Genomic DNA, 11,021 nt, shown 5'->3' with positions numbered 1-11,021 from the left:
TCATACAGAGCAGAATGATTTTTTTCCAATCATCTTTGTGCAGCATGTTCTCCTCTTGCCCTTCTGCATCATAAGATGCATTTGCCATTTCATTCCTGTGTCACTTGTGCATCAATGTTGAGCAGTTAAGTTCATTATCCCTCACCCTTTTTTTGTTTTTTTATATTTCTGCTTTTTATTATTCATCCCTTTTTTCTGTTGTCATTCCATGCTTCAATATCATAATTTTGATTTCAGGTCCTGTGGACCATCCTTTGTTACTGCCATATTATGCCAATGCCACAGTTGAGCAAAAGCTACTGATACATGAAGAAAAAAGACCAGTCTGCTAAAACAAAGTCAAATTCAGCATAAAACAATATTTGGATTTGAATTGAATCATCAGATGAGTTTCCCGACAACATAAAACAAGCACAACAAAATAAAACCAAAAGACAAAAGACTCGGTTGCGCTGCTATGTAGAAAGACATGACATTAGAACAATCCCGGTGAAAAGGAATCCAGTAATATATAACTGTTAACAAAGATTTGAAAAATAAAATAAATTACAAAACAGAAATACAGACCAAGAATCAAAAAAAAAAAAAAAAAACAAAAAAGTTGAAAAGAGAAAGAACCTCGAACAATATTTTCTCTTCTTGTATCTAAACAAGCACACTGGATTCCTCTTCGCCGGAAAACCCATTCTTCAATTTTTTTTTGGGGGTCTCAATCTCTACAAGCTAAATTCATGCTAAACCCATTCTCCTTCTGAAGGACACTGGATCAACTCTAAAATTCTGACCACCTCTCCCATGTCTGGTCGATTCGATGGCACTTGAGATGCGCATATCAAACCGAGCTTTATAACGGGTATTGCCTCTTCTGCTGGAAAATTACCACTAAGCCCTCCATCGACACATTCCTCCACCCTCCCTTCCTCCAACGCTCCTCTCACCATATCACACAGCACCACCACATCATCCTCCATATATTCCACAGGTCTCTTCCCTGTCACCAACTCTAGAATCAACACCCCGAATCCATAGACATCACATTTCTCAGTTATCTTCACCGTCTGACATGCAAACTCAGGAGCCATGTATCCAAGTGCACTCTGAATCTTGCTGCTTAATATGCAACGGTCAATTGTAGGTAGCAGCCTTGCCAGGCCGAAGTCTCCCACCTTGGCTTCCCCCAAATTGTCTATCAGAACATTAGTAGACTTTATATTGTAGTGAATCACATTCGCTTGGTGCAAATGTGCTAAACCTTTCGCTGTCCCAAGTATTATGTTGAATCTCTGTTGCCATGAGAGGCAGTTGTTCGACTGCTCTTCGTGGAGATGTTTATACAAACTCCCACTGCAGACATATTCGTTAATGAGAAGCTGCAACGATGGAGTCCAGTAATACCCTTCAAGTGCCACAAGATTGCAATGTCTGATCTTTCCAAGTTTCTTAACTTCCCTTTCGAAATCTTCTTGGGACTTTATCAAGCTTGAAATGTTAAGCTTCTTGATGGCAACTGGGCGTCCATCTTGAAGGACTGTTTGGTAAACAGCCCCAAATCCACCACGCCCGAGTTCACAATCCTTGTTGAGCAGTGCTTGAGCCCCAGCAACGAAGCCAGCGTCACCAGAGAACATGACAAGCTTGCCATAGTTGGATTCAGTGGTAGGGGAGTGACTGAAATCATCATCACGCGACATTGTGAAGGCAGCAGCAGCAGAACGTGACATAGAAGACCGGACTTGAAGATTAAGGAACGTGACGATTACTACACCGAGGGCAATGAAAACAGCTGCACCAATGGCAATGAGGGTAGAGATGCTAAGTACGATTCTTTTGTGATGAAGATTTGAAGAGAATGAAGTGCCATTGGAGTTGGTTGAAGAATTGGGATTGAGCACAATGGGTTTGGGATGGACAGAAGGGCACGAATGATTCAAAACAGAACCACACAAGGAGGGATTACCAGAGATGGATGAAAGAGGGATGGTGTTGAAGAAGCCACCAACAGGTAGTTCACCTTGGAGGTGATTGTGAGAGACGTTAAAAATGACTAGGTGAGAAAGATTTGTGAGCTCTTTGGGTAGCGTTCCAGACAGGTTGTTAAAAGACAAATCAACAATCTGGAGGTCAGTAAGATTTACAATGGCTAAAGGGACTGGACCAGTAAAGTTGTTCTTTGACAAGACCCTGTCGAGTTCAGAAAAATAGTACAATTAGAGTTTGTTAAAATGTTGTATTGATGGTCTCCCTAATGACTCACTCTAAATCACAAAAGATTATTTATTTGGTCCAGAAAATATAGAGGAAACCCAATTTATGCTATCAAAACAGACAACAACAATATGAAGGAATCTCAATCAAGACTATTGTTGTAAGGTGCCTTGTATTTACTGCACACTAAAGAGTGTTATAAAAAGTGTTATATAAAGGGCCTTTTATGGAGGTGGAGGCCTAGGCACACCCCGCCAAACCACATATATCTTAATCTTGTGGTCTTGTTTTTTCGGATTATGCATGACGACATTGTGGATCAATTAACTGTTCCAGAATCTAGACACCAAAGAGTTGAACTCAAACATAACCTACTATATACAGCTGCAAAAAACCTTGGTATAGTAAGAAATAAAGATTGTGCAAGAAAACTTACAAAGAGGATAGGGATGAACAATTCTCTATCTCACTAGGAATCTTCCCCGTTAGGAAGTTCTGCTCCAGCCTAAGTTCCTGGAGCGAAACTGCTCCTCCAATTTCCAAAGGAATGCTTCCCATTAGCTGATTGAAACTAAAATCAACAACCTGTGCTGTTCTTAATTCACCTATAGTTGCAGGAATAGAACCAATCAAAGAGTTCTGGGACACATTCAAGAACCGCAAGCTACTAAACCTCGCAATGACTAATGGAATTTCACCAGATAATGAATTAGAAGATAAATCCAATATCTGAAGGCTTTGAAAAGAGGCTGCCATTGATGAAATAGAAGGGAACTCCATTGTTCCGGTAAGTTTGTTTCCAGTTAGAGAAACAGTCTGTAAACCCAACTCAAAAATCCATGGAGGAAGATTCCCGGTAAGCGAATTCTTGCTAACATCCAATGCTAAAAGGTTTATGCAACTAGTTAATGATTCAGGCAAGCTTCCAGTGAACTCATTTTCAGACAAATTTAGTTCTTTCAAGAATTGAAGATCACCTATGGAGTTTGGAATTGGACCCGAAAAGTTATTTGCAGACAGATCGAATCTTTCGAGGCTTCTCATATCTCCAATCCAATCTGGGACTTCACCATTGAATGAATTCCCTCTTAAGTTCAAAGAAATGCACAAACTAAGTCTTTGCATGGACTCTGGAAGCCCACCAGAGAGAGAATTTTCACTGAAATCGAGTGATTTCAATAGCAAACAACCACCAATGTCCTGTGGTATTTGCCCAATGAACTTGTTTTGTCTCAAATTAACAGTTCTTAAATCAAATAAACTCTCAATTCCAAGTGGAATCACACCCTCCAGCAAATTATCGGAGAAATCGAGTGATCTGAGTCCACTCAAAGACCAAATTCCAGAGGGTAATGACCCAGAAAGCTGATTTGAAGAAAAATTAACTCCTTCTAATGTTGAGCAAGAGCTCAAAGAATCTGGGATTTGGCCAGAGAGGTTGTTTTGGGCAAGTGAAATTGCTCTCAAGGACCTGCATTGTCGAAAAAGCTCGTCTGGGATCGACCCGGATAGACTGTTTTGGGTCAAATCAATAATCCGCAAGGTCTCGAATTGGGCGAGAATGGGATTGATTGTTCCTGAGAAATTGTTGTTGGACAGAGATAGGACTCGGAGGAACTGCAATCGCAAGAGGCTTCTTCCGATATGGCCCGAAAGAGAGAAGCCATGGAGTTGGAGCTCCGAGACCCGATTAGTCCTCGGATCGCATTGGATGCCGACCCAGTTGCAGGGATTGTCGTCGTCTTCGTTCCATGATGTGAGTTTGGAGTGTGGGTCAGTGAGGCCAGCTTTGAAGACAATCAAACCCAAAACGTCATCGTTGAACGCTGGGTCTGTGGAGTGTACTACAACAAGAAGAGAAGCTAAGAAGAGGAGAGTTAACAAGGTTAGTAGCATAATTAAAATTCCCAATTCAAACGCAGAGTGTCTCTGGCAGTAGAACCAAAATACGAAAATCTTAGACAGCCATTTGAAGGGTTCAAATGAAGCTTCCTTTCAAATACCCAACTGGGCATACAAACAAAGACTCAAACTTTATGATTAATTCGAGCTCAAAACAGATTTGAGAGAGAGAGTGTGTGTAGAAACAAAGAAAGAGAGAGAGGGTAGTCGTGAAAGAATAGTTGGGATTAAAAAGAGTTATGTCTTCTGGGAGGGTGTGGTGGTAGGAATTGGGATCCTCCCCTTGAGTCCCCTCCTTAATTCCCTCCTTGCAGGGGCCTTCGGGTCCACTTTGAGGCCCAGTTTTGATAATCCGAACCGTTAATATTTTTAGATTTATTCAGTATATCATACCTGTAAAAAATCAAATTGATCGAATATCATAAAGTATGTGTTCGGAAAATTGTTTATTAAAAAATAGTTTGTAGTCCCAATTTTCTGAACGCATACTTTCTGATATCCGATCAACTTGATTTTTTACAGGTATAATATACTGAATAAATCTAAAAATATGAACGGTTCGGATTATCAAAACTGAGCCTCAAAGTAGACCCGAAGGCCCCTGCAAGGAGGGAATTAAGGAGGGGGCTCAAGGAGGGGATCTGGACTCGTGGTGGTAGTGGTAGTGGCGGTGGCGAGGGAGTGAGAGACTACTTTTATTGGTATGAGGTTTTGGGGGGGACAGAGAATTGAAAGCGCTCTCTATTCAAAAGGGGAGTAGTGTATTAGAATATTGTTTTAGTATTTATGGGGAAATTGTAGAATAGTAGAGGAAGCAGGGGACGAGTAGCGTAAATAGAGGAGTTGTCTGTGGCATAGCGTGGCGTCTTTATTACACTCCATAAAGTGCTTATTTTTGTTGATGTGCTTGTGCATATTCTGTTCTGTGTCTGTGTCTGTGTCTGTGTGTTGTTTTATAATAGTTTCCTGTTGGTCAAACAAGCATCCGAGGGATGTCATACGACATGGCTCTGGCCAACGAGTGATTATTTGATGGTTGTAAACTTTTCATTTAATATTTATAAAATTTGTCTCTTGAATTTTTTTTTTTAAAAAAAATAGGCTTCATAACTTTAACTAATGAAGTTGGGTCTAACATTTTTGTATTTTAGATTTAGTGATCAATATATACTAAAAAGACAGATATTAACCAAACCTGAAACTGAAAAAGAATTACTGGGCAGCGGAGTAGTCCCAAAATCCAGTGGCTACAACTCTTCATAACTCTCTGAGAGAGAATAAAGCAAAACTGACAAGTCAAACTCGTCATCTACCGCATTTGCTTACCTCGAGAGAGGTCGAAATCCGAAAAAGAAATGCCATAGAAGACCAGTAAAAAAGTTTACGGCTCTCTTTTTATGTTACAGGCAGTAAAACGAGAAGGCTCGCTCGCCTTTTTAGCCTCAACACAGATCAGGACGGAATTATGATTTTATTATCAGAAGAAATAAGGCACCGTTTGGGAAGTAGTTTTGTGAGTTTTTTTTGGTTATTTTAATTACAAAAGATAAAATAAATTATTTTAGTCACAATAAATAAAATATTACATTCAACACATAATTATTATATTCTTCTCTCATTAAAAAAGTCAAAAAATTCAAAAAATCCTTTCCAAACCAAGCTTTTTAGCCCATTCTAAAATAAGTCAAAAAGTCAAAAAGTCAACCCACCTCTAAAAGAAAAATCACCTCGCTTGTTTTCACTTTTCAAAAAATACTTTTCAAAAAATTTTACTTTTTTATTTTCCGTATTTTTTTGTTTTTACTGAATTTTTTTAATATTTTAAATAATTTTTTAACTTTTTAGACACACCTAAAATAAATATACCTAAAAAATAAAAAAATTGTAAAAAAAATCTTTTAAAAATTCACTAAATACCAAAAATACAAGAATTCAGTATATTTTTTGTATTTATTAATTTTTTAAAATATTTTTTCATAAATTTTTTATTTTTTAGATACATCTAAGTAATGTGCATCTAAAAAAGTAAAAAAAAATTTAAAATTTAAAAAATATTCACTAAAAAAAAAATACGAAAATCAAAAAAGTCAATTTTCAAAAAACTTAATCTAGAAAACTCAAACCAAACATAGTGAATAATATTTTTTTTATTATATATATATATATATATAAATTATATATACATAAAAAAAATTAAATTAAATTAAATTAAATATCAGAGAAGTAATTTCAAATAGGATGAATAAATTTTTTTTAATATAAAATAGAAAGAGAATTCAAGATGAAAGAAGAATGACATATATATTTTTTATACTGAGAGGTCGTTTTATATATAAAATGATATCTATATTTTTAAAATTCGATGACAAACAATAACATTCATAGAAATTGAGAGGTCATAATCCCTATAGTCTTCTCCTAATTCTGTTCATGAACACAGAGGAATTGTTGAAGTAATAACTATTAGTAAATTACATTAATGTTTTAACTTATATGACACTTAAAAAATAATATTATCATTTTTTTTGTCATGTTTACTAAAAGAAAATTTAATATAATAATAATAAATATGTAGAGTTTATTAAATTTATTTTAAATCTCAAGAGTGGTCATCATAATTTATCCAATGGTTGCATCACATCTTGAAAATTAATCAAATCATATCATTTTTACTATTTTTTTCATTAATAAATAATATCACCATGTAGTATTACGTTATACCCAATATTTGCATTGGGAAATTTACCAGCAGCAACCAGAGAAAACAAGCTTGTTTAGTTATAATTTTCAGAAAATCATTTTCAGAAAATTTTACTTTTTTATTTTCTGTATTTTAATGTTTTAATGAATTTTTTTAATATTTTAAGCAAATTTTTTTTAAAATTTGTAGTCACGCCTAACATAAATATACTTAAAAAGTATAATATTTGTGAAAAAAATCTTTAAAAAATACAAAAAAAAAATCAGTATATTTTTCATATTTAATAATTTTTTAAAATATTTTTTTTCAAATATTTTACTATTTAGATACATTTAAGTAAGGTGCATCTAAAAAAATTAAAAAATTACTCAAAATTTAAAAATTATTCACTAAAAATAAAAAAATACGAAAAACAAAAAATTCAAATTTCAAAAAATTAAATTCAGAAAATTGAAACCAAACACACTCATTGAGGCCAAAGTTGAAAATGGTAATAAAAAAACAGAGAGTCAGTAATGGAAGCAAGTCGGATGTGTTTAGGAAGGAGCAGAGATGCTCATGCTCTGTTAGAAGCAGCGCATGGCTTGAAGGTTTGAAACATCTCTCTCTCTCTCAACCGTTGGGGGGCCTCCATCACATAGAGCTTCTGTGGAGAATCTAATTCAGATTTTTCAATTAATGTAGTTCAATGAAACATCTTTCCCAGAATTTTTAATTTTTTTTTCCTAGTAACTAAATGTAATTTAATGGCTATTAGTCAACTCTTCTTCAATTTTTAACTATGAATAACGTTAGGAGTACCAAATTTTTTACTAAATAAATGATCAAATATTTCACATAGGTGTATGATTCGTAATTTTGTAGATCCCACACTCATATGAGACATTTAGTTAGTAAAAAAATTAAAACCTATAGCATTTTCCTTTAACTAATTGTTATAGAATTCAATTGAATTTAATATGGCAATAGTTGGTTTACATTATCCGACTTAGTATGTGAAAAGAGTAAGGGGTTCTTTGAGAAGTGGGTTTGGGTGGGTTTGAGGTTAAAATAGTCACAAAAAATAAAATAAGTTTTTTAATCTTAATAAGATAACATATCATATTTAATCCATAATCATTATATTCTTTCTCTCACAAAAAAGTCAAAAGTCCTTCATAAACCAGGCTTTTTAGGACTATTTTGGAAAGATGGCTATAATCAACTTTTTAGTTAAAATCTGCTTATAAGAAGCTTTTTTATGAAAGAGGAAGTGAGTTATAATCTGAGAAGTGGATTATAACTCACTTCCCAAAAGGGGCCTTAGCCCCAAACTAAAATAGTCAAAAAAATTAAAAAGCTAAAAAATTAACTCATTTCCCAAACTAAACCTAAAACTATTTGTATAGAAATTATTCACAGAATAGTTTACAGATAAAATATGAGTGTGTCCTAGGACTTATTTATGAGTTTCATTTACTCATGCCTTGGCAATAAACACACATCTTGGGGCCTATTCGTAGATCTAAAAAGGGAGGAATTAAATTTTAAACTCCAACTCCAAAGATAATGACAATAAGATTATTTATAAAAGTTAATGTATATGGTATATATTTCTATATATATTAGCTATTGATTTCCTAAATATATTAGGTATTGCCATAGTTATCTCTTATATGATACTTTTTCTCATAGTTAGATTTCTAATAAGATACTTTTTTTCAACTTATATATGCAAGCCTTTTATTCAATACAATTCATTCAATACAATACATATTATTTTTTCTCTCTATTATTCTAACAGGGTATCAGAGTTATAGGTTAAGCTCTTGGTGTTCTTCGTTTTACGGGTAGGCGGCAGCCTTGCCTTGGCCGCCCGTCAGGCATCAACATATTCCACTGTCATGTTTTCTTGTCAGTATCGTTTCGTGGTGATCTCTTTCTTTATTCATTGGTTTATTCATATGCCAATATCTCTATCATATTTTTTTGTTCTTTTATTTTTTACTCGCAATACATTTTTTTTATCTCTACTCTATCTTTCCCTCTGCTTCAATATCTAATTGGTTTATATTTTCAAACCTATTTGAGTTTGAGGGGGATATTATACCTATATCACGGTGAACATGGTTATACACCATGCAAATCACCTAAGCCGCCCCCTGTGGCACACAACTTAAGCCGCCCATTGTGGCGCACCACCTAAGCCGCTTCCTTTTGGCGCACTTTCTAAGCTGTCTCATTGGTGCACCATCTAAGCGGCCTTCTTGGCGCACTCTCTAAGCTGCCTCTTTTGGTGTACTCTCTAAGTCGTCCCATGGGCGCATTACTTAAGTCATCTCCTTTTGGCACACTCTCTAAGCCGTCCTATTGGCGCATTACCTAAGCCGTCTCCTTAGCGCACCACCAAAGTTGCCCATTGGCGCACTATTTAAGCCGCCCCCTGGCATACTCAGTCTTCTGTTGTCATTATTGTTTAACACTACATCATAAGTTATGTGTGTGCCACGCTTGTTAGTTCAACATCCAGTTCTCTACATCAATCCTACATGACCCCTTTAAATTGTCCCGATATTGATTCCGGTTAGCCAGTTTCTACAACAGTTCGACATGACCTTAAATTGTTTCGGCATTAGTTCCAGCCAGTTTCTCCAACGGTCCGACATGACTTTAAACTGTCCTGATATTAGTTCCAGCCAGTTCTTACAATGGTCTGACATGACCATAAACTGTCTCTCGACTTTAGTTCTTACCAGTTTCTCCAACAGTCCGACATGACCTTAAACTGTCCTGGCATTAGTTCTAGCCAGTTCCTACAATGGTCTGACACGATCATAAACTGTCCCTTGGCATTAGTTCTAGCAAATTTCTACATTGGTCCGGCACGACCTTAAATTGTCATGGCATTAGTTTCAGCCAGTTCCTACAATTGTCCAACACGATCATAAACTGTTTCTCGGCATTAGTTCTAACCAGTTTTTACATTAGTCCGACACGACCTTAAATTGTCATGGCATTAGTTTCAGCCAGTTCCTACAATGGTCCGTCACGACCATAAACTGTCTCTCGACTTTAGTTCCAGCCTCTGATTTATTTCAAGTGCCCTTGCGCTCTCATTCAGATTTTTGCAATCTATTTGCCTTTTATTTTATTTAGTTTTACTTCATATTTTAATTTCTCTCTCTAAACTCAAGATGTTTATCCTCCTTGAATTTGAGGTGGGATGTTAATGTATATATGATATATATTCCTACATATATTAGGTATTGATATATTAGGTATTGCCATAGTTATATCTCTTATGATACTCTTTCTTAAAGTTAGATTTCTAGTAGGATACTCTTTCACGGTCTATATATAGAGGCCTTCTATTCAATACAATACATACTATTTTTTCTCTCTCTTCTATTCTAACAATAAATAAAAAATAAAAATCCTCCCTCATGCAAGCTCTTTTGTTTGTATCAGCCTATTTCATAAGGTAGTTGTGCTGGGTAACTACTACTTTGTTTGAACTTGGGACTTATAAATTGATTTCACACTTCATTCACACCCATCCTTCTTTCTTCACTTCATTGGTGAGCCCATATAATCCATCGATTTGTTCATTTTTTTTTTTTTAATAAAAAAAAGTAGTGTCAGAATTGTGTGTTACTTGGGAGGGTTTAGCCTTGATAAGATTGCAGATGAGAGTGGCGTGAAAGGCGCGACACTGAATTTTTAATAAGAAAGAGAATTTATATAGCAAAATAGAAAGGGAAAATGTGTTATAATTTTGCAGGTTAATTAATTAAGTTTAATTCAACTTTTCACTGTGTTATATAATATTCTTCATTGATCATTCTGTGAACAAGTCAACGTTGGTTGGAAGTCCCTATGGCCCTCACCTCATAAACAAAACTAAATTTAAAAAACAAAACAAAACAAAACCCAAAAAAAACAAATGAGTAGTGGGTGAAACAGATAAATTTGAATGTTAATGGCGGGCTGGATATATTGGGCTCCATCCCCTTAAGCCCACATCAGTTGGTCCTTCGGCCTCTTTGTAAGTCGCCATTACATTACATCCATTCACCTCAATGCAATGACTAGATTTGAGATGAATGCAATTATTTTTCTCTACTTCTCTCCTACCAATTGTATATATAAGAAGAAGAAGAAGAAGAAGAAGAAGAAGAAGAAGTCATTGAAGTGCTATATAGCTTGGGACCGAAATATAGATGGAGATTTGACT

General features: G+C 35.3%; 1 protein-coding gene across 1 annotated transcript; it reads right to left on the bottom strand.

Annotated features, from left to right (window-relative positions):
* Nucleotides 1-475: 475 nt before the first annotated feature.
* LOC114259264 (leucine-rich repeat receptor-like protein kinase PXC2) lies at nt 476-4,384 on the bottom strand. Its single transcript, XM_028199275.2, has 2 exons — nt 2,642-4,384; nt 476-2,181 (listed from the first exon to the last, which is right to left on the bottom strand). Exons 1-2 carry the CDS (start codon nt 4,099-4,101, stop codon nt 735-737), a joined length of 2,907 nt encoding a protein of 968 aa, XP_028055076.2. The 5' UTR covers nt 4,102-4,384; the 3' UTR covers nt 476-734.
* Nucleotides 4,385-11,021: the final 6,637 nt, after the last annotated feature.

This window comes from Camellia sinensis, chromosome 3 (assembly GCF_055761805.1).
Source record: "Camellia sinensis isolate YWXY chromosome 3, ASM5576180v1, whole genome shotgun sequence".
Lineage (NCBI taxonomy): Eukaryota > Viridiplantae > Streptophyta > Magnoliopsida > Ericales > Theaceae > Camellia > Camellia sinensis.
This window is presented reverse-complemented; position numbering and strand designations above follow the sequence as displayed.

Bases quoted from the DNA above. Each gene is read 5' to 3' on its own strand.
- LOC114259264 (XM_028199275.2), bottom strand. From the start codon at position 4,101: ATGCTACTAACCTTGTTAACTCTCCTCTTCTTAGCTTCTCTTCTTGTT. The intron at 2,182-2,641 runs GTAAGTTTTCTT...TGAACTCGACAG, and splicing joins TGTTCATCCCTATCCTCTTT to GGTCTTGTCAAAGAACAACT.